Raw genomic sequence first — 24870 nt, 5'->3', positions numbered from 1 at the left:
ATACATTCATTTTACTAGAACAAAACACCTTAACAAATTAAATCTTCAAATGTAAATTATCTTTATTATCTTTACTTTTCAGAAACATATTCTGATAGCACTGAGTCAGAGGTAGGAAAGAGAATTTGCAACAGATTTGGGGATACAGAAAAATCCCAAGGGACTGAAATACCACTTTAAGCATGGATAATATTTGTTAGTGTGCATCTGGGAAGGTTTTGGTGAAGCTGTGGGGTGTTTCACATGACACTGCTGTATCTCTTCTGCCCATGGGCTAGGTGAGAATGAACTCTGCTGCTCTGGGAAAAATGCGCCCCAGTGAAACTGGAAGTGACTCCGGTCTTTACAAAAAATTCACTGAGACAACACTTGACTGAGGAATAGCTGTGGAGGCTGAATCTACACCACTGAAGCAGTGGTGTCCAGATTAATTGCCATTTTCTCTGTGGCTGTGACTGATACTAGATAAAGAAGGTTTTGGCAGCCTGGGGTTGTTAAGTTTTGCATAGCTAAGAGTGGGAGGAGAAATATATGACACAGTGCCATGTATTATGAAAAACCACAGCAATGTATTTGACTGCAGAGAAATCACCCTTTATCTTCTTGTCACTTGTTCTTTGCCCTTGTCGGTTCCTCTTTCCACTGTCACATACTCCTCTAGCTCGAGGAGATGATTTTCAGGACGACTAACATCAGTGCTGCTGGTTGCACATTTATTAGACTGGGCTCTGTTTCTGGTGTTTGTCTATCCCTTTCCATTGCAACAGAGCTCTTCGCCACCTACAGAAAATGTGTTTGTAGTCATGACTGGGTTAGCAGGGCATGGCAGTTGATTTTGAAGGGAATCTAGCTGGTAGGACCAAGACCTGAGGGGGAAGCACCAATACCTTCATAAGTGGTTCTTCAACGCATATGGGACATGTGTACCCCTTTTCTTGGGAACCCACCCAAGATCAGGGTCTTTTGGCCAACAGTGTCCATTATGGCAATACAATGTGTCTTAAGTGCACTAGTGCTAAATTTCAAATGCATGAAGGGTTGGTTGGCCTGCCTTCAGCTCTTTGCTGGTGTGGGATCCAACAGCTATCAGGAGGAACAATACGTCCCAGACACAACTTGAGCATCAGCAGATAGCCAATCCCTTTTCTCTTTTTCTTTCCAGGAGATTTTCCACATCTTTCCTACGAGTTTCAAATGTCTCCTCCAAGAAGGTGCTGGGAATTATTCTTAAAGGTAGAAAATGAGGAAACTTCTTTTTTATTATTATTATTTTAAAAGGACAAGAGAAGAAAGATGTTGTCCTCTTCTATCTCCTCCTATCACAGCAGAGGAATTGTTCACCCAGGGAATAAAGACCTGTGGTCATTCACTTCTTAAGCTCCAGGAAAGATGCAAGTACACATCTCTGACAGGGCAGGAGAGCCCTAACAATGAGGCATATAGGCTAGGCACAGCTTTCTGTGCACTAAATATAAAGACCCTGCAGCTGCATTTCCTGAGAAACAGTCCTGTTGACATGCCTTAGTACTGAGCCCGTTGCCCAGACTGGGTGCTTTTAAGACACTTCAGTGTGTCCTGAAAAGTGGATCTCTACTTCTGATGGAGATCAGATCCAGTGATGCACTTTGTGGATCCTTAAGAGGCTGAGGATGAAGTCGGCTACTCAAACCACAGCAGAGCTGAATGTGTTTAAAAACATTTCGTGTCAGACAAGGATGCAGGCAAACAGCTTTAAGGTCAAACATAAACATGCAGTGTGCTAGTGTATCTTGAGGGCAAACTTGCTGCTGGGCATGTGTTTGCTGTCTTGCCGTTTCAGAACTTCGGCTTCCAGTAAGACCTGCATTGGTTTGGAATAGTCCAAATTTTGGCCATGTCTCCATGCCTGGATTACTTCAATCATCAATACTGTTTGAATCGGAGTCCTCTATTGACTATTTATAGTTCTAAAACAAGCAAAACAAATACTGTCTCTTCAGACGAGCTGCCAATGTCTCTGTAATTCCACAGTTGTAATGCTGTGATTGGAATTTAGTGCCAGATGTATGGATTCCTCAGACAAACAGCTTTCTGGCAGAAGGAGGAAGATCTGGCTCCAGCAGGCCTGTTTATGTAAAATGCTGCCATGATACTGTCTGTCATTACCTGTGTTGCCTTGCTTTGAAGAAACAGAAGCTAGACACATAACACTGGATGAAAACAGAGCTGGAGAATGCCTTTGCTCATATGAGCACCTGGTAAATCCTATCCTAACCACTAATTGACCCTGCCAGGATAGCTGTAGACAAAACTTTTTTGTTAGGGCACCACAATGATAAGAGGAAGGATTCAGTTATATTGATTTTCTTGCTGCCACGGAGAAAGAAGTGATGGATGATGTCCTTTGTGCTCCTGCCAAGGCACAGAAAGAGACGGGGGAGCGCATGCCCCCAGTGGATGGTGTTGGCCAGAAGAAGTCAGACTCTTTTCCAACATGAAGATAATGTGAACAGCTTCTGGAAGAAGATGGATTGGGCTCAGAGCCTGAAGATGGTTCCCAGGAATCAGCAGTGAAAGAACAGAAAAGTCTTCAGGAATGAGGCAGGGTTAGCAAGCAATGGAGAGGCTAAATCAGGTCACTCAGGAGAGGATCAGAGAAAAGGGAGGGGAAGGTATCAGCTTGCAGGAGCAGACGGATTCCCCTCCCACCTGCCTCCCAGCCTCTGAGCAGCAGAAAAGAGTTTTGCATTTTAGCTGGCAAGAAATCAGCAAGTGACCTGTTAAGACCTCAGAAAGCTGGTACAGTTTATTTGCCTGACCTTTTTAAGGAACTTGGTACCTATATTAGTGCTGTGAAAGACAGCCCCTGGGCAGCTCCAGCAGCTCTACTCTCCAGCGAGGAACAGAACAGTCACTCTGCACCAGCCAGCCCCGTTTTGGATACATCCCAACCCATCATTGCATAGGGAAAAATCTTGATTCCCACTAAACTGTTGTTGCTGTTTTCACAGTTAACACAGTTTCTACATTTTCACAGTACGATACCAAACAGTCCCTCTAGCACAGTGATTCCTTTAGCTATAGCTCTGCAGCCTTTCTCAGCCTTATTCCCGGCACCTCTTCTTAATTCGTACCACTGTTTTACAGGAAAATAAACTGAAACCGATAGCTCTTATCACCCAGTACTGTTGAACAAATTGCTGAACCAAGGCACTCCAGTTGCCGTGTACCTGGAAGATGTTTGATGTGATGAGACACTTGCAGACCGGAAGGTTTGGCAGTGGCCTGCCGGGCCTATAAAGCAACAGTATGTTCCCTGAGGTGCTGGCCCCTTTAGTGGAGAAGACAAAAGGAAGAACTGAGCTCCCCAAAGCCAGTTGCTTGCAGTAACAGGCAATTGGCTCCTTGGTCTTTTTGCTGGCTGTACTTATTTCACCTCTAATGTTTCTTCCTTACCCTGAGCCAGGCACAGGGGACTGGACAGATGTGCATCTCTGGCAGCAACAGCGGAGAAGGCAAGAGGGGAAATCTTTGCTAGATTTGCTAAATGGTTTTATCTTTTGCATGTAATCAAGCGTATGAATGGATCCAGCATCTAAGCTCCCCCATTCCAATCAAACGCACAGCTCTCCGGTAGAGTGCGATGCCTGAATAGCTACTTCCCCATCCCCCCCCTCCCCCCCACGCCGCTCCCCTCCAACGCCGCCCGCCGAGGCCACGCGTGGGGCGGGCTCTGCCTCTGCAGTAGGCGCCGGCAGCCTGGAGGCGGCGCTACAGCCCGCGGCCGCCGCCGGAGCGCGCAGGGCCCGAGGGCAACGCGGGGGTGATGGGCACGCTCAGGCAGGGAGGCGGTGGTGGGTTTTCACACCCCGGGGCGGGGGGGGGGGGGGGGCGGAATCTAAGAGTTTCCTTTGGAAGTTAAATTCTGAAGGCCCTCCCGCCCCGCTCCACGTCCCGGGCCTCGGCACGGCTCTTCTCCCGCCCACTCCCGCCCGTTCCCTCGCCGAGGGCCGGGAAGGCGCCCGCGGCCCGGCCCGGAGGCACCGCAGCCCCAGGACTCCACGTCCTCCCGGCCCGGGAACTCCCCGCCCAACCTTCACCCACCTCTGCGTGGACTTTCTCCAGCAACAGCTGCAAGCTGCATTCACACACAGCAGCAAGGAAAAAAATATCTGGTCTTTTTTTTTCTGTTTTTTCCTTTTTACTCATTTTTCAATTCCTAAAACCAATTTACAGTTGTTCCTTTGGTTTTAAAACTCAAACTAGCTGGGTGTGCAGGCAAAAGCCATTAGAACATTTATCAGACACTATAGTATGCTTTCACCAAAAATATGGCAATTCAAGCATGCTATTTGACCAGATATTACTGAAGCTAAAAATTTGTTTATTTGTAATTTTAAGGCTTCATAGAAAGTTTGTGGTATAAAACTACAATTCAAATTTGTAGTTATTTTTCCCAATCTTTGAGCATGCCAGTTTGCTGCTGTGAAAAGAAATACCATAGGCTGACAGCAGGTTTTCCCCAAGGGCATTCCATTGGGAATGCAACAATAGTTTTGATTTAACAAAGAAATATCTTAAAATATGAATACTGTTGTGTATATGCTTTTATAGCATTTGGGGCAAAAACAATTTAGAAATACAGCAGCTTTTATATTACAGTTTAGCATTTCTATGCATTTTGAAATTAGGGATTATGTGAAAAACACAGCTCTTCCTTGCAGCCTAATAGGCATAACAAACATTTGAACATCCTGCATTAGGGCCTCTGCAGTCCTTTGCAAATTGAGCTTTTCATAAACAGAGATTTCTGATGTGGTGAAGGGAAGATGTAAAGGCTGACAGTTCCCGTCCCTAAAATAGTTCAGGTGTAGCTATTGCTAACTAACAAACAGGATGGAAGTTTAAAGTGCAACAGTATTTTAAGAAGAGTCTCTCTCCTACTGTTCAAACTTGCATCCTCCTCTCCATATGGCCACTTCTGAATGCTGCTCTACTGTCAGGAGATGAAAACAGCTAAAAGGGCTCCCACTTAGCATCACCAAACAAGTCATGCTGTCTCTGAAGGTGACACTTTCCCCCATTTCGTTCCTTGAAGCAGAAACTTAAGACTAATGTTTTAAAATGACACAGCGCACACCTCATGAGATCACAGAAGCAGCATTTCTACTCTGAAGATAAAGGAGTAGATTTTTTTCTGAGGTAGCCTTCCCTTGCCAAGATGTACTGAGCAAAGATGTACTGTAGCAAAGATCACTGTAGGAGCTATTTCACTGAAAACATCTGGTATGCACAAATATACAAGGTGTCAGAGAAGCACTAAAAAGGATTTATAATCAATCCTTCAGCTCCTATGAAGGCAAGTGTAAAGGATACACACTCCACTTGTTCTCATGAACTATTCTATGGTTTCTTCTATTGCCATCCATAACATTCACCCATACCTTCTTCAGAGGAGAAAGAGCAGCACTTCATCTAGGAAACAAGACCTGACACTCTGAAGTACAGCTATGTGGCACACTGAGTTTGAGATTCTCCCCCTCCCCCTTTTAAAACTCTCCCTTGCTCTTGGCAGCTCACATGGATTGGGCATACTATTTCTTACATGAAACCGTGCACCCAAGCTGCAAGCATCTCAAGCAATGCCCAGAACAGTTTTGGATGGTAAATCAAAGTATCTTCCATTGTAGCATGGTCAATTACATTTTAGGCAAAGCTCTTAAAGTTAGGCAAAAAAAGCAAAACTATTCTTACATTGTCAGACTACAGCCTATTGCATCCTGTTAAATCTTAAACATAAACCAAGCAAAGCATTTAATAGGTAATTTGTTGTGTTTAGAAGAGGTTACTTAGTGCTCAGACCTAAAAAAGTAATAGCCTTGTAAAGCACATTGCATGTAGTGCACACCAAAATACTGATCTCATCCCTTCTAATTGCAACAAGCTGTCAACCTCTGCTTGTTCTGCACGCTCTTTGCCAGTACAGAACAAGATTTCCACTAGTCTCAAATACAACTCTTGTCTGAACCTGTACCTCACTATGAAGACATTTATACTAAGTGCTGTGCAAAGCTTCCCAGGAATAATGAAGGAGGTAGAATACCTTCACCAAGAATATCACAGGCTTTACCTGACCAGTGTTCYCTGTCAAACCTACCTCTAAGCTTGATCCCCTAAACCCTACTTTACTTATGTTTCTAACTACTGGAATAGTTTAGTAATGTTGAACTACACAGCCAATTCCAAGTATCCAGAGTCATGCTGATTATTTTAACAGCTTGTTTTTGTCTAACACTAAATCAGGTATCTAACATTTAAATTTATGATTTAGTTCAGCCAGTCGCCATATGAGAGCAGATTAGACAGTATGAAGGTGATTTGCAGTTCCCTCTCCAAAATACAGCTCCATGAATGCCAAAAATTTTGCATAGTTCTTTCAGCTTATTAATGGTCCAACCAGAGCACCACATCAAGTGTTCAAGCAACATCTTTCAAGAATGTGAAAGCAGTCAGAAGTTAAAGATAAATCAGATGAATAGTTTCAATCAAAATAAAAGGCATTTTAATGTCTGTAATTAAGAAGTTACCTTAGACATGGCTGCTGAAGCTTCAAATTTTTACTCAGTCTACGTTCTTCTTTCTCTTGCAAAGTATCTTACGGTATTTGTGGGAATTTGTTTTATATAATATGTTTTATATATTTAGAAAAGTTCACCACAAAGTTAATTGACAGGTATTTTACAGTTGGAATATCAGTTCTTTTAAAGCATAAAGCCTGAGGAAGCTACCATGCAAGTTTTCTTCCCTCCTTCATAATTTGCATGCATCTGAAACAATTCCTTCTTAAAACAGGAGCCACAACATTCAGACTATAAATATGAAAATACATAACCTACTGTACTTGCAGGTCAGTAATGTCTCATGGTAGTAGTTTTTCATCAAAACTGAAACTTACTGATAATGCAAAGCAAACAGATTTTTAAAGTCATTTATTCATCTGGATATAAAAAGACAGAAGTTGTCTACGATATAGGACAAAGCTCTTGCTTCATGAGGAAACAAAATTTTCTTTACAAAGTGAAAAAATAAATACCCTCTTAGAGTAAGGTTTATATGCTAATGTGTCATAAAAAAGTAGAGTTTTAATATTTTGACAAAATGTCTGTGCAAAGAAACAGATGCATAAACACACATTACTGCTACATTAAGGCAATATGAAAAGTATAGTCAGAAAAATCTCAGTAAAGTGACAGTGTACTTTTCTAGCTTAGATTAAGCCAGTATTGCACCCAAATATGGTCCCCTAGTTCCCTCTGTATCCTGGAGAATATACTAGGAAACCAGAATCCAAAATGCCCAAATATGGGGTAGAGAATAAAGATTTTAACAGAAAGAATCTATCCAATAAAGAAGCTAACTCAAGAAAGCATTTAAAAGTATACACAAAACCCTATTTTAAAAATCAATGCGTAGTAATTGAAAATCAGTCTCCAAAAATACAGCCAACTTAAAGGGCAGCTGACTGCAGCACACCAGACCACCATTTGAGTTGGATGGAGGAAACCTGGGAATAGTTTCCTCATTGTGAGCTGCAAATTAAGTTCCACAATGTCTCCATGGGCATCACTATCAGAAGACTTTCCTAATCCACCCTCAACACTTAGGCAAATTTGTTCTATACTTCCAAAGCTATAATTTTCTATTTAATAGAATTTTGAATTAAATGCAGCTGCTTGATGAAAGCCTTGCAACTTTAGTTTAAGAACTGATTTTTAGAAGATTTCTCTCCTTTAAAAGTTTACTAAAAGCAGAAACTATGAACCATACTAAACTATTTGTAAAAACTAGTTTTACTATTAAAATAAACAGAGTGACTGTACTACAGAATTTAAAGTGTAAAACTAAAGGCTGCATTGCTTTTGCTGGTATATCAATACATGTACACCATATTTCTCCAGGGTTACATAGCTTTTTGGCAACACTGCCAGGCTACAAACTTATGCATCATTCTCCTTTTAAGTAACATGAATTGTTTATAGTTCTGCTCTCAAAAGATGCCCCAAACCATCTTCCTGGGCATGCTGAACAAAATAGTTATGCTCAGAAGTGTAGTATTTTTGCTTTTGATTGCAGATTGGTGCCAGAGTGATTGCCTTCTTCACAATCAATGGTTGCAATTCATTAGTGCAGTTTAGAAAGTACATGATGAGTTTAAAGTGTATAGGTAGATCATATCACTGTCAGATTGAGAAGACTGGTATGGGTTGGCAAGTACACATGCTGGACATGCTCTACACGAGATCKGCAAACAGGACATGACTGGAAAGGAAACATTAGGAAATTAGTTTACTACTTATTTTTAGAATCTCTAGCTTGATCATGAATTATTGAAGACTTCCTTACATTTATACTATAATTCTTACTTTTGGTGCAAGTTTATAAACATAGTTAAGGCTTGTCTTTCAAAGTCATCACCTAAACAGAATGTTCTTTGGAATTAAAGCTTACTGCAAGTAAGACTTCAAAAGTCAGTTTTACTAGAACACCAATGTAAACACAACTCCAGGTCTGTTTCTGTAACCCCCCCCCCCCCAAAAAAAAAAAAAAAAGTTCCACTAATTTGCTAACTCACATCTTAACAAATTGCAATTACCTGCAATTGGGCAGCACAGGTTTTGCAGCATACTGTGTGGCCACAGGGACAAAAGGTTGAATTTATTTCTTCTTCACAGCACACCATACAAAGCATGGACTCCTTGAGCTTCCGTAACTTCTCTTGCAGGGCTTTTGTTTGCTGGCAGCTGAGACCCTCACAGTTGTCACAGTTCATGCTACTTTCTGAAGACTTAAGAGGGGAATTTGGTGGGGTTTGGTCACTTCTTGAAACAAGATCCACAATGCCAGCATTATAAAGAGCTCGCCGTGCATGATCATAAACTTCTTTTGATGTTCTTTTGATGTCAAAGACATATTTTTTTCCAAGATTAATGTTTTCATTCAGGAACAGAGATGCTAGGTGACCCTTTAAGTCTCGACTATACTGCATCATGACAGCACTAGTGACAGTGTCACACCTACAAAACAAGATAAATGCAAACTTGGTTAGTTAATACTAAAGCTATCCGTACTGTTCCCAAACTTTATGTAATAGTACTGATATCAAGAAAGCAAAAAATATCCACCTAATATTTAACGTCCACAATGTTGTTTTCATGACAGCTCTGCTCTGAGAGGTATTTTAAAAATGAAAGAAAAGCGAGTTATGACATACATTGTGAACTGTCTGGCAAAGTGGAAGCACAATCCTATGGAAGAGGCGTAAGTTTCTCACGCTAGCATAAACAGGCAACGCTTGTTTAGTCCACAGTTCGGCTTGGCAACACTTCTTTTATATGGTAACCTCTGGCCTTTAGTGTTAACACCTCTTTCTTTAGACAGGCTGTCAAAATGTTTTAGCTTAGTATCAAGTAATGTCCTTAGCCAAACTTCTACTAAGTACTTCCTATACTAGTACTGTATCATCCAAAAGGAAACCAGTATGAATGCAGTTTAGACCACTAAACAGTTGTTTGCCACTGAGTGCTTCAGGTAGTCTAGGCATGTTTATCACCTATCTCTGGTGCTGCTAAACCTGCAGAAGCCTAAGACATACCGCTTCTCTAGACAATGTAGGAAAGACAGCATGAACATTGAGCAAAAGGACGATGGCCTAGCAAAGGATAACATCCAAGAACAAAGCTTGTGGCTGAGTGCTATTGTGTAGCAAAAGTTCTGCTTAAATTAAAATCAGAAGATGCAAAGGACAGCAGAAATTATAAGCAGAGACAAAGATCAAGAAATTAGGACTAGCTAGAAGTTATTTTATGCTTTGACTTGCCTGGAAGAAAATGACAAGAAAACTACAGGAGCTTGCAATTACAGAGCAGAACAAGTCATACTTAACATCAAGCTCACGGAATATTTATAACTAGCTATAGTGGTTAGAAAGATTACTAGACTAATTGCTGTACCTGTATTAACATCTTCTAATTAAGCTGGACAGGTATTGCTTAGTGTATGCACTTCCCTATGCAAAAGCACAATTATTCTCTTATAAAGTATTGACTGAACTTGGTATGTAGCAGTTAATTTCAGCAAGATAAAACAGCAGTGTCATGGATATTTAGGGAGTCTTTCTGAACAGCGCTGGATCTCACAGTGGGAGAAGAGATTTAAAAAAAATCAGTCTTCAGGGAATGAGTATAGCACTTCTGCCTTAAGTAACAACAAATACAGATGAATACAATGATGAGCTCCTAGTGTGAAAAATCCTAGGCATGTGAGCAAGGATACAGGAATTTTAGGGAGCTTCAAATAAATGGGGTGGGAAGGTGGTATACAGAGATAACAGGAGGAGTCAAGTAAAGGATAAACAAAGAGTACCTGCCCATGAGCTACACCTACATATTTTACAAAGTTCATAAACTTTCTCCTACTTCTCTGCTCTCATCCTTCCTTACGCGTAAGGACAAAAAGTATGTATGTATTGTTTATGAAGCATCAAAGAAAATAGTAAAGTTTATACTCTAAAGTACTGTTACTTATAATACTATGCTGTAGAAAAAAAATGTTGCTTACTTGTCCTGTACTCCCCCACTCTGCAGAACTGAAAGCAAGACCCTACTCAGCTGCTAGACTTAAGAGGAAAGCAGAAGCTGCAAAGGCACAATGATATTTCACAGAAAATTTCTAAAGTGCAAAGTGCTGGCTGATTGAGTACTTAAATACTACTGAAGAGCAGCAGCAGTTTACGCTAGTGGCAATACTAACCTGTAAAATGCATGCGTCTCTGTAATAGCTCTGTAAAGTCCACTTGCTGCCCTTGTACTGATCATCTTAAACAAAAGAACTACACTATTACCAGACTCCTTGGTAACAGTCAGATACACATTCTTCCCAGATTGAGTTGCCATTTGAACAACAGGGTAAGCAATCCTAGAAAAAGTAAAATAAAGCAAAGTTATTTTGCACTTAAAAATAAAGCCATTTCCACGATCTACTACAGTGAAGTTTTGTCAGGCCTCTGATTGTGGTCTAATGCTAGGTTGAAGATGTTGCCTTAAGACATACATAAAAAAGTATTTAAAACCACCAGATGTATTCTTGATTATAAGCAGATAGTGTCCTCAGACCCCACATTCTGGTAGCTCCTTTGAGTAATTTGTAGAACAATTTTGTCTATTTATGTAAAAGCTAGATGCATTCTCAATACTTCCAAAGAGCAGAAGATTAAAAACTGTTCCGAAACACATACCTGTTGATAGGACTGAAGTCATCTTTACAGATGGAGATACCTTCAGGTCCAACACCAATAAGGAGTTTTTGTCCTTCACTATCTCTTACTGAGTGCCACTCTACCCCATAGTTCTCCAGTGTTGATACAATCTGTAGAACCTGGTATTCAGCAGAAGCTTGACTTAGACCTTCTAGTTCCTTGTGCTTTGCAGTAATGCTGTTGATAAGATTAAGGACAGGTGAAATAACTCAAGTAAGCACTGCTATTGTCAGCATGTTATAACATGGGCCTTGATGACCTTGTTAAACAGATTTTTAAATGTTCCTGACCTATTTGGCTATGTATTTCCAGTCATGGACTGGAAATAAAACTACCAAAACATCCTGAGAATATTTGAGTGATTATACTGTGCATTTGCTTAGCAATTATAAAAGCTACATGGAAGCAAGACTTTTCAACTAGCCCCCCTGCCCCTAATGTTTACCTGAACAGCCACAAATTTTTAACTAAAAAGAATCCACCAGAAAGCATGACACATTCAGATTTTCTTCTTGACATTCAGCAATTGAGCTATGAAGATATTTAGGGAAACCTGTTACTTCTCAGCATGAGGACACTAAGCCAGATAAGCTTTTTTTTATGGGTCTAAGACATGCTTGCAATTTAATTACATACTAATTGCCAACAATGTACATCACTCTGCACCAAAGGTTTAGATACCTCTATCTTCCAAGTATTAGTTCAACAGCTTTTGCCTCAAAAAATACTTTTATCTGAGCTTAAAATGAATGTTAATTAAAATATTTAGGTTACATATCCTTGGAGATCAAAGTATAAAATTTTTACTTTTTCCTCACAACAGTAAGCTATGCTATGACATCAGCAATTTATATGACAAATTTAAACTTTTTGCCACCAAAAATGATGTTGTATCATTGYGCCCTTTTTACCTCTCCAAAATGGTAGTGGTGAGCTCTTTTGCACACAACTCTTCGTAACTGTACTTGGCAGTGTTCTGGTTATAATCTCCAAACTTCATCTGTGCCAACAATGCACTAAGTTCAATTGCATGCTCTGAAGAACACTGAAGATTACCAGCCAGAAGATCTTCTTTTATATGCAAGAAGAACATATGCCTGCAACAGAATCAGGTATGTCTGCTTACTTAATATGTTAAAATGGTAGCTTTAGTTTGGTAATCAGAAATTTGCAATGAGTATTTCAAGCAGAGAAATAGCCTGGCCTAAGAGAAAAAAAGGGGCCTCCATCTTATTTACTAACTTAAAAATGAGGATACAACTGAAGATAACATCTAGAAGCACTATTAAAATAAATACACAAAACAATATATACAATTCTACCACTCAACATGAGAAACTACTTCTATGAAAAGTCAAAATAGCTGTGCTACCRCAATCAAAGCAGAGGTGGTGCCTTCGCCAGCAACATGATCAACAGAAACTTAGAACACTTGAAAATGCACTGTGGAATAAAACACAAGAACAAAATGTCTATTTTGTAAGGATATTTATCAGACTCTTTGCTATTTTAGGCTCAAGAACTTTAACTTTTACACTTAGGATCAAGGCAGATTTGCCAATTAGTTAAAAAATGCACAAAGCTACTCTTAAATATCTAACAGGTCTGTTTGTTAATTAGACAAAATCAAGTATTCCACGAACACCAACAGCAGCCTGTTAATTCCCCCTATAGCTTACCTCAACTTCTAAAAATTTATCCTTACGTTCCCTAAAGGGAATTATATAAACTATAGATAATATAAATTTCATCATTTTCCCTTAAGATTCAATATATGTGCAGAAACCAGATGCAGAGGTGTGTGTGTATTATTGCTTACACAGTAATGGGACACTTGCATTTCACTTTGCTTAAAGTTAAAAAAAAAAAACAAAAAAACCACCAACTACACTGAATTACTCCTCACTGGAGCTTAGAGAGGCTGACAAGTGATCAAGTGATTAGTTTTCACCCCAAAAGCAAATCTGGACAATATTTTATGCATCTTTTCTTAATAGTAATCTTCTACAATTCCCTTCTGCAAGTGTAAATAGGCCTATTCTTTAAGAACTCATTCTGTAACTTGCAGAATTGCTGGATTCGTTCTTAGTTCTACTATAGCAAATGCTGCAGCTAAGAAAATATCAGCCCAAATAAAAGATACCTAAACCTTCTGAAAGCAGAGAAGATTTAGTAAGTAATAATAAATATCTGGAGTACTGCATCCAGTTCTTGGCTCTCCAGTACAATAAAGACATGAAACAACTGAGAGTTCAGCATAAGGCTACAAAGATGATCAGAGGACTGGAGCATCCGCCCTATGAGRAACAGCTGCAAGAGCTGGGTATGTTTAGCCTGGAGAAAAGACTGAGAGGGGATCTTACTAATGTGTAAAAATATCTTAAGGGAAGATGTCAAGGGGATGGGGTCGGACTGTTTTTAATTGTCCCATGCAACAGGACAAGAGGCAACAGGCATGAACAGAATCACAGGAAGTTCCACCTGAATATGAGGAGGAATTTCTTCACTGTGAGAGTGACAGAGCTCTGGAACAGGTTGCCCTGAGAGGTTGTGGAGTCTCCTTCTCTGGAGATATTCAAAACCTGCCTGGGCTGATCCTGTGCAACATGCTCTAGTTTATCCTGCTTGAGCAGGGGGTTTGGACTAGCTGATCTCCAGAGGTCCCTTCCAACCTCAGTCATTCTGTGATTCTGTGAAATGTCATCCCATAAACTGTCCTGCAGTCCATTTCCTGCAACAAGTCACAGCTCCACAGTCCAACACCTCCCTTCACAACCAGTTCGAGGCATGCTAGAGTGTCAGCAGTTCCCACACAAATGCTCTAATTCCATCACTCACTTATCCAGACATGAATCTACACTTCTGTAGTGCTAATGGGGGAACTGGGAGAAGCTAACTTCCCCGCTCTATCCAGGACACAGATTTAGGTGGTGCAAGGACAAACACTTCAGACAGCTTATAAGTCCCCAGTGTTAGTACATTATTTCTTGTTTTAGGCTCCTCTTGGAGCAGGTTCCAAATCTTTCCTCCAATCCTTCTCTCCTACCCTGCTAATTCAGAGTTTATGTGGGTTGCGCCACAAAAAGGTATAGCTGGGGTCTCTTGAAGTAGCACAGGTAATACACATCCCTTATGGGACTCAGTCCCCAAAACCTTCCTCCCCAAGTTTTTAAACAAGGCATCTTATAATTGCATTAAGAATGATATTTTGCAATTTTAAATAGTCTAGAGAAAGGATATTAAACATATGGGGTGTAGACAAAATCCAGTCCATAAAATGATTTTGGTTCATCTACTCATATAAAGTTTTTGAGCGTTTTTGTTCCATACTATGAAGTACAGACTTCATTGAGCCAGTGCTAGCATAAGAATTTTCAGTGCAGAACCATAAAAAATTTACCAGACAGGATGGATGAAGAAACAATACATCCATGGTGCTCCAATGGAACAAATAAAACCCTTATTTGGAGATGGTGTCACACAACTGTGTTGTCTGCAGACCACATCCAGCTTCTACAGTACTGATTAAGAGTCAGGCTTCAAGGAAAACATGCAATATTAATATTTGTATTTAACCTGCATCATTGAGTTTCAATATATTTCAACAATTTTCTCTGAAGGCAGTCCATTCCAAGGGCCAGAACAGTAGATCAGTTCTGTAATAAAAATCAGACTGCCTTTGTCTTGAGTTTACCAGGACAAAGTAGTATAGCTATTCATCTAGCTCACTTTGTGCAGCAGTGAAGACAACAGCATAAAAATAGCATAGCTTTATTCATTTCAGACCTCCTCCTTCCCAGCGTTAGCAGCATAATGATTGACTAAACCTGCCTGTAAGAACAAATTTGAATAAATGCAGTATTTTTCCATATTGTATAACATTGAAATCACATCTGGAAACAGGTTTTCTGATCTTCCACTTCAACATCCAAGGTTCTAAGCAATGACAATGCCTTTAAAACGAAGTGAACTTCCTGCATTTTGACGAATAGAAAACTTCTCCAATATTCTTGAACACGCTTCCCATTTTCTAAGCTGTCTCCTTTTCATTATTTCTAACATGTCTACTATTAAGCTTCAGGAATGTTGGAGGAAAATATACTTTAATGATCATAAATATTAAGACTTACCCAATCTACAATACTGATCAAAATTTAATTTACAATTAGATAAAAAACATCTAAGCAAACAAGATGAGACAAATTTAGTTACTCATCTTGAGTTAGCAACATGAAATCTGAACTGTTGCTCTCCTTGCAAACCAGAGGAAGAAATGACTGGGCTCTATCTGATGAACATCATATGGTAACAGATACAAGCTTAGCAGAAAGTTTACTAATATCATGCAATCTGTTCCAACTGAAGAAACTGCAAAATCAACTTTGTTTTGCTGCTTTACAGAAGGATTAGATACTGCAATTGCAAGATACTACACAAAAGAATTCAAATTGCATATGCTTATTAACTGACACAGTTGATCAATGAAGTATTTAACTACTAAAATCCTACAGCCAATCCTCTATTAATATCAGAACAGGTTTTAAAGTAGTTACAAGTATGCATTTATTACACTTACAGTATTTCAAAGATAGACAATTTTGTTTTTATCAGCTGACACCTATGTTACATTYACAACTATAACACCAGAATGGTTGCATCTTCAGTTTGCTTACTTTGTGCATATGACAGCACTGACTACACAGGAAGAAGTCAGTCTTCTCCCTTTGCTGGGAAGACCTTATTGACATCAACAGGGGAGCTGAAAAACAAAAGAGATTGCTCCTGCAAATATAGATGCATTACAGAAGCAACTAAAGTAGAAGCAACATTTGTCACATTCTATTGCTGAAAACAAAGCTGGAAACAAGTTTAAGTGGTAAGGTACAATGTGAAATAGCATCACACCAGTTAATCTGCAATAACATCCCGTAACAGGCTCATACAGGGAAGCATCTCACAGAGAGGCTAAATTACCTTACCGTTTTCTGACAAAGAGAAGAAAGGCATGCCAGGTATAAGGGGCAGTTACTGCAAAATAACTAAAGCTATTCAAGTTCATATCCTAGTTTACCCTATGATAAGCTGTCTGACCATTCCCTGAGTCAGAGAAGACGCATGGAAAAAAATCCATATTTAAAAGCCTATCTCCCAAGTCATTAGTTTGCATCTAAAACAAACAAACAAACAAAAAAAACCAAAAACACTATTGCTGGCCCTACCCTGTCATCTAAACAGCAGCCATAACAGGACAGAAACTAGTTAACATAGGGCATGACCCTATGACCCTAGTTAGCATAGGGAATGACCATTTCTTCCCTCCATACTTATTAGCTACAGCAGTTGCTCTGAGCCAAACTTCAGGTAGCAAATTCACTGCTCAGTTTCATTTTTATCCCTGAAATGTATTAGAGGAAAAAAAGAACCCAAAAACTGAAGGATAAGTAATGTCTGCAAAGATTCATACAGCTGAAAAACTGATTTGATTGGTACTGCTTGTTTATCCAGCTTTTAAGATCACATCGCCCCAAAATTTATTTTAAGGCATGGTGTAAAATCACTCCTTCAAGGTTCAAAAGCAAGACATCATGCTTTTGATAAAAAAAAAAAAAAAAGNAAAAAAAAAAAAAGCATGATAAAAAATAGCAAACATTTACAAAAGCAAAAAGCTCTTTTGATCCTTAAAGAAAAAGACAAAAAAAAGTGCTTTTATTGCTGAACACTGTCAAACAAAACAAAAGCAGTAGAAGGGTAACTGCCTCCAAATTCTTAATTTTGTGAAGTCTAAAGGGCCCAACAGAACTGTAGAAAACTTGGTCATATTATAAACTATCAGAAAAAAATTATGCAGGTTTTTGTAAATTAAATTGTGACCTAAGCACAGATATTACTGAAATCAATTAATAGCACTTAACATCACACAGTTTCTTCTTTCTTTCACACAGAATCAGTAAGGTTGGAAGGGACCTCTGGAGATCATCTAGTCCAACCTCCCGAAGATTTTCTGGTGCTGGTTCCACTGGGGCTTGAACCTAAGACCTTGTGCATGAAAAGCAGATGCAATAACCACTACACTATAGAACCACCCCCAAACTTAATGCAGTGTCCCTTCTCTCTCTCAAGGAATTATTAGATAAGATGAAAAGAATTGTTTCTCTCCTTTAAAGTGATATTCAGGTTCTACAGTAAAAGGTTACTCAATTTTTCCAGGAATTATTTTAGTATTAGTGTTTCACGTCTTATCTGGCAACTTCTAAAACAGTGAACTCAAAACCACAATTAGACCACCAACTCAAGAAGCTGTTTCACCATAGTTCATCAAAACCTGAAATCCAGTAAAGGTTGAATTTCCAACACTGCAGGTAAAATAGCTTAACAMCCATATAAGAAATTAATCAAATCATTTTTTTTATTTGAAGCATGTTCATTGCTTCAGTTATATATTGAAACACATATATTTATAATAGGCTAGAAATTTGAGAAATAACTCAGGTCAGAAAGTGTTTCTGAACCACTCCAATATTCTATTCACACATTATGCAGCTTTGTTGCTACTTTTGACAAAGTTTTGCTGCAGTTTTAAATCTTCATAAAAACAAGTTTCATAACCCAGAACATTACTGATAGCAGACTGCCGTGGCTTACAGCCATCTTAACATCTGCTAGACATCGAACAATTAGTGGTAGCTCTAAGAACAAACAGAACTTTCCAGTGTGATGATGAAAAGTCACTTTACCTCCCAAGGCCTGGTATCTTGAGATCTATACGTGCCAGCATTAGCACAAAAGAAAGTCTATACTAACCTAAAACAGTATTAATTCTTCCCCAATCCCCATGCTAGCTAGATATACCTGTATGTTTAAGGTCCCAACATTACTTTTGAGTTCAATATAGTATTGTAGTAGTCTAAGATGGGATGCACTCAAAACAGCCTTTGTTTACTAGGTAATCTGATAGTGCAAGCTATTGATATATGGCAGCATCTCCGAACAGTGCATAGAAACACTCATTAGCGATCAGAGTATCATGCTTTCTATTCTTACTTTCAGTTATAGCCACTGCCTAGATAGATTTTTTCCTTTTCAAAGGAAAAAGAAGAATTAACATGCTCACCCAATTTTAATCAAACACTAAACTAGTAATTTTATAGCTATTTTGTCTCCTTAATATTGTCCCAGTACTTTCCATATTTGCACATTAAAACATCCAGCAAAAGCAAGCATACACTGATGATTAATGTATTTTAGTTACACACACAAATGATTTAAACAATACAAATACTGGAAGGGAAGCTGCAAGGAGTTGTTTCTGTAGATGTTCCATCTTACAAAAACTACAACTACAAAACCAAAGCTAGTCAAACCTACATATCACATCATTCCTTCCCTTTATCAGAGGTGATTTACACAAGCTTAATTAAGACAATTATCTTAGGATAACTAGGATTAGGATGCAAAGTTCTGCACTAAAAAACTTTGTTCCTCATACAGCACTTTATAATCAAGTAATGGAAAACTGGAAAAATAGAGGTAAGACTTCATTCAAAGTTTTAAGTTCTAAACTTAGTTGCCTGTTGACAATGTGGCAAAACCCAAGAAACATAACCAAGAGAACACCACATCTTCTCACCATACTACTAGCAAGGGTCTTGGCATACATCCCAAGGAACTGCCTATTCTTTGCTAGATGACATTCCTTACCACAAGGTAAAGTTCTTTGCTACTGCAAAATAACATAGAGCTCTCTATATTCAAGGGTTTAAGATGAAAAGATATAATTGTAAAAATACACTGATGATCAAGATCTCAGCAATAGAATACGGCTGTACTTTTTAAAAGCAGGATATAAGCCACTCAATATGAAAAAAGCAAAACCACAGACACACACAGTTACTGTTATGTCTCTCAGTATCTTTAACCTTATTTGCTCTCAGAGTAGGTGAAAGGTTATCAACTGCAGTTCAACTCTGATTTGGACAAATAGATCCATAAACCTAACACTGGCATCTATTGCAGCAGGCCATTTTCCTGTGTAAGGCTAAGACATGGGCTGCTTTTCTTGTTTTTACTGCTATATGTATCTAACTGCTCAAAACAAATAGTTTTCCTAGACAGATTTTAACATTAAGTAGTTAATCACTACAACTGTATAACATCGCAGAAACAATCAACTTTTGTAAATAAACTACTTGCAAGTAGCACATAGCTTTTAACAGCTTCCAAAACAACCTCTCAAAGTTGGCAAAAGCTATTTTAAACAATGTTTCATAAGATTATGTGACATGTTAGAATCTGACAGCTTATACTTGATTGTCATGGCTTACATATGAATATTTGATTTACAGTCATACTATGCAAGGCAACTTTGCCCCTTTTAAAGTTTGTGAATAAATCAGGGCAAAGCTTGATGCTGCCCAAAAAAATCCACTTTGTGATCTCTAAAATGTTTGCTTTACTATGTAAGGCTTAAGTAAACCATTGATCTTCTGGAAGATCGTTTAGTGTAATTTGCCCTTTGTACAGCTCAGCAAACACTTTCATTGTTGAGGTAGATGCAAGTTTCAAGACTTCTGCACTTCATGTTTCACAAAGAAACCCTTTAATCATAAAAGAGGAACTTTCTGCCTCGAGACAGAGTTACAGACCAATCAGGAGTTGAATTTCTTCAGCTCCTGGGCCATGTTCCAGTGCAGCAGTCGCTGATTTGTCAGACATGCCTAGGAGCTGTTAGTCAGAGGTTACTCCCAGTCAATGACCTAAAGTTACATTGTTATCACTTAACCAGTAGGGAGCCGCACTACCTCGGCTAAAGCAAGCTAAACAGGCACAAAGAGCCACATCTCGCTTTAATTAAAACAGTGTTAAACAAGTTGAGGAKAAGCAAAATGATTTCTCAAGTCTTCCAGCCTTTTTGAACCACGGTTTAAAGCAAGTTTTCTCCCCCCAGACATCTTCTAACAAATTCTGATAAATCAAGTAGTATCATTACCAACTCTTCCCTAATTCAATGATTCATGAAGTTTGGCACAACAACCATCTGGCAACTTTAAATCTGTCTGATGAATAAACTGCTTGTTACCTTTTAAACATCTGTTACATTACCTATCAAGAAATACAGAAAACCATCATGCCATAAGCTAGAGCTTACAATTTAGGTCTAGTAACATCACTTATATTTTAGGTAAAAAACAAGTAATCAGTCCTTTCCAACTCAATACAATTTTCAAATACATTTTTTTTTAATGAAAGTTATTCAAATTCTTCTAAACAAGCACACTTCACCTTTTACTGCTTACTGCTAAAACCTGAGGTAACAGCAGCATTAATGTGAGTACCTACTCTTGCACTGAAGCATTTTCGTTCAACTGAAAACAATTCTAAACTACAAAATCTGTGGCCATATTCAGCATCAGAGATTTAGATAGAAAATAGACACTGGGTTCCAAGGAACACTGGAAATTAAAATCATTTTTACAAAAAGTGTAGTAAGTAATAATTTTCCCATTTGCAAAGTATCCAGTGAGGGTGACCTGTTACCACTGCAGTCAAAGATATAATCTGCTCCATATCAGCATTCACTAGTGAAAAGGCTCTTGAATAAAAAGGATTAAAAATGAACAAGGTTGCTGTCTTCCACTAGACTGCACACAAATTACAGCTAATAGAAGTGGAGTTTGCTGTTTAGTAGCCAGATCTGCTTTTTACACAGTACACAAACCTGAACATTAAAATGCTACAAACTTATGCCTGAGTCTTAAATTTAAGAATAAGACAAAGATCTCTTCAATGAAGTAGTAGATAAATGCGGTTAACAATGCTTTCAGAGTATATATAAAGCACYTGAGAAAAACTCAGTCACAATATTCACTAATTATGGTAAACTGTATCAAGAAAATTATTTATAATTACTTGCAACTTCCTAGGTTTGAAAAACACTTAACAGGTATCTAATTTATAAGGAAACATGCAGTGTTGTGGCCAGTACACACACCTGCATCAACTGAGATTATCTGCCAGCTTCAGAGACAGTATATAAAGATCTGAGAGACTTCCTCAGTCACCTTCACACATGAAATTAGAACTCAACCACTTAATACCAATAAGTGCTAAAAAGAAAAGTAAGGATACTACCACTATCTTTGTCAGAAAAGATAAGGTGTTAGCCATAACCATTCAGTTAATCCTAGCATGATACAGCTATTGACTTAATGACAGGTTTGACAAGCTTTTGTCTTCCCCTCAATCTCACACAGGCTTACATTCAAATTGTATGACAGTACAATATAGTACATATTTATGTCCTCATGCAAATATGAGTAGAATAAAAATGGCAAGCTTACTGTATTAAATTCAGTGTCAACACTCCAGAAGTACACATCAACCACAGGCACTATAGAATTCCATGTCTTACATGTGGACCACCAAAGTATGCACAACTAAAAGATGGCAGCTAATGCAAACTATTTTACAACTTGGACTCTTTTACCAAAAATACTCTGGATGTAGACTTAAGTATGATACAGTTTAGCAGAAACCTCAGAAATATTCTTGTAATACAGTGTGGCATTAAAACTAATATTTAATACACACTGACATCAAATTTTATGTATATATTTTCAGAACAGAACTTTACCAGATCTCTTCTGATGACCATGGCTCAGTCAATTTTTAAAAAATTATATGCTAAAAATAATTTTAGAAAATGCTTAAATAATTCTTCAAGAAAACCCATCCCATCCACAGCCTTTTAAAGTCATCTTTAGAGTTGAGAAGTACTTGCTATTTTTGTGTATATGCAACCTCTGTTCCAGCTACAGAAAGCATCTTTTAGGCCCTTAGGGTATGTTTCATGAATTCAGGCTCTCTAACCTGCTGAGCATGCCAATTTTTGCACTGATATTGTTGAAGGTAGGAACACAGGCATCTGCAAAAATCTAGTAAAGTCCAGTAAACATTTGGCAAGGATAACAGGATGCCAATCATATCAACTTCAGGCTTTCTCAGATTCACACCAATTTCATCCGCGTGTCAAGACATGTCCAAGGATGCTCAGGATAATCTCTTCTACCTTACTGAGCGTGAGATTGCATTGCTCCTTTTGTTGTACGTAAAAAAAAATCCCCCACTATTTGTTTTCCTTCTTTTTCTCAGAGTATTTAAGTAAGAAGACAGAAAGTTTTTTTAAAGAAAGCACTCAAAAAGAGCCCACAAAGGTAAGACGTGGATGTTAGAATATATTCTTCCAAAGTAAGGTATATCAAAATTGGAATTTCTTAGAATGTGTTTGCACAGCTACCAGTATTACATGGGACAACTACAGTACATTCCATAGCATTCTAAAAACTTCAGCCTTCAAAGCCAAACGTCACTGCTCCCCAAATCCCTTTCCCCTGCATGTACAAATTCAAAAAAATAGAAAACAAGATGATACACGCATGCTCCTAGCTCAAAACTTAATTTCTATGAAATATGTCAAATCAAGCTGTCAGCCTCTGGACAAATTCTGTTGCAGCAGCAAAGCTGCTGTTTCAGCTGGGGCTGCAGAAGCTGACCAATATTAAGCCAAATATTAAGTACAGAATCACCATGTAGTATCAATGATCTTAATTCTGAAAGTATCAAACAAAGGTAAATAGTGGAAACATGTTTTGGTGATACCCTCTATACAGTAGATTCCAGTATGCCCATTTTTATTTATTGCATTATCTAAAATTAACTGGCAAAAAATAAGTTGAAAAGTCAGTATTAGAAATATAAGCATTTAGGCATTCTTTAAAGAAAGAGAAACCAATTRTGATCCATATAGCAATCAAACTCATGCAGTAAAAGTAAATCTTAGTAATCTAAGTAATCTTAGAAAGCTAATTGTTAAGATTGGATAACAGTGTAACAATTTAGGTAGGAGGACTGGCCACAGAAGCAAAACAGCTGTTTCTTTTGTAGCCTCAAAGAGCCTGTAGCTGTTTGAAAGTTACTGTAATATGATACTAGACAAAAAGGAATTCAGCAAGTTTGCGCAGTGTGGGAGGAATTGTTTCCTGTCTTTCTGCAGCAATAGTTTAGAACGACCCACAGTAACACCACTGAACAGGGGTTACTATCGGACATGCGAATGCCATGAGTAACTTACTACTGGTAGCTTAGTTTTGATGTAATTAAATTCTCATGGCTTGCTGTTAGCTACACAATACTAGTAATACTATATTTTTTATTCATTTTTTTAAAAAAGGAGTAATACTTCTCTTAAACAACACTGAGATATTAAAACAACTACTCAGAAAAGTCAACCTAAGATTACCAGATGCAAGAAATAGAACTAAATGTGCAACTGCTTTTGTAAGTTACAGAAAAACAGAAAACAAAATGATAGATTAGCTTGACTTACAATCATCTTCAGCTTACCTTGTCTGTTCTTGTAAGATAAGATGCGGCTCTACAAAGAACTTGACCCGTAACTTCAATCGATAAGGGGCTAAACCATCCATCTGCTGGGAGATCCTGTTCCTCAAATTGAGCCACAGATTTTCCCCTTTGCTACCAGTGAACTGCAGTCCAAAATAATCAACTTCTATAATTCCCAATCTTCTGCAAACCTGAAAAGAAGCAGCTCTGTATAATGAACTTGCAATATGACTAGACCAAAAATATCTGGATCAAATACTGTTTCAGATTGCTTATACACTTAAAATAATAACTCCTGCCCTAAGCACCTTCATACAAAAAAATCTAATGACTCGGATTTAAAATAAGCTGTGTTCAAAACAGCATACAAACATACTAAAAATAAACTAGGAATTTCTCCACTTGCTGAAAAAAACAGATGAGTTTCTAGCAATATTCAATTTCCCCCCACCTCCCTCAGAGAGGCACTTAAGAGGGTCACTGGGTTTCCAAAAAGAGAAAGAATATCTGTAATTCAACAGCACAGCCCAAAAGAGCAATTTCTAGGGAAGAAGGGCAAAAAAGGTACAGCCCACAAGTTTTATTTAGATGCCACCAACGACTGGCCAGCTATGTTTGGTCGTCTCCTGCATCCCACAGCAGCAGTTGCCGCCACGTCGGGAAGGAGGCGACCGAGGAGCGAAGACACCTGGGCGACAGCCTCAGCTACTAGGGCCCGAAGGAGGCTACACGGGCCGGTATCTGGCACCACCCGATTGATGTCACCCCGGCCAGGTGGGTCCCACTCGTGCCCTTCTCCCCCACCCCCGACATGGAGAACAGGCCCTCAGACTGCAGCAACGAGGCCGAGGCCTTCCCTCATCCACCGTGAAGGTGGAGGTAGAAGGGCCGTCGCCAGGTCGGGGAGTGCTGAGGCAGAGGAATGCAGCAACCTCTGTATCCAATATGGAGGAAAAAAAAAACAAAAAACAAAAAGCAAAACCCTCCCCACACACACGCGCCCCACAAAATGGGGAGCCTGCAGCGGCAGCTCCCGCTGCCTCCCCGCCCCCACGCCCGCGGACGCCCCTGCGCAGGGCTACCCTGCCTCCCTCACGCCATCACCGCCCTCCACGGCCGCGAACCGACGAGCTCGTGCCCCCCTTCTGCCCCCCCGACTCGCGAGGGGCCGCGCTCCC

The 24870-nt window shown here is 39.0% G+C and overlaps 1 protein-coding gene across 1 annotated transcript in view; it reads right to left on the bottom strand.

Annotated features, from left to right (window-relative positions):
- Nucleotides 1–6953: 6953 nt before the first annotated feature.
- The window catches only part of MYLIP (myosin regulatory light chain interacting protein), an 18410-nt gene continuing 493 nt past the window's right edge, over nt 6954–24870 (bottom strand). Inside the window, exons 2-7 of the mRNA XM_085310059.1 lie at nt 23693–23883; nt 12205–12390; nt 11273–11470; nt 10789–10953; nt 8633–9053; nt 6954–8298 (exon numbers count right to left, since the gene is read on the bottom strand). Of these exons, the coding sequence (XP_085166185.1) occupies nt 8209–8298; nt 8633–9053; nt 10789–10953; nt 11273–11470; nt 12205–12390; nt 23693–23883 (1251 nt within the window). The 3' untranslated portion in view covers nt 6954–8208. The remainder of the gene's footprint in view (nt 8299–8632; nt 9054–10788; nt 10954–11272; nt 11471–12204; nt 12391–23692; nt 23884–24870) is intronic.

The sequence above is a fragment of the Rhea americana genome, unplaced genomic scaffold (assembly GCF_003343005.1).
Source record: "Rhea americana isolate MKP2758 unplaced genomic scaffold, rheAme1 scaffold_31, whole genome shotgun sequence".
NCBI classification, from domain to species: domain Eukaryota; kingdom Metazoa; phylum Chordata; class Aves; order Rheiformes; family Rheidae; genus Rhea; species Rhea americana.
Note: the sequence above shows the minus strand (reverse complement) of the source record. Positions and strands in the feature narration are given on the sequence as shown.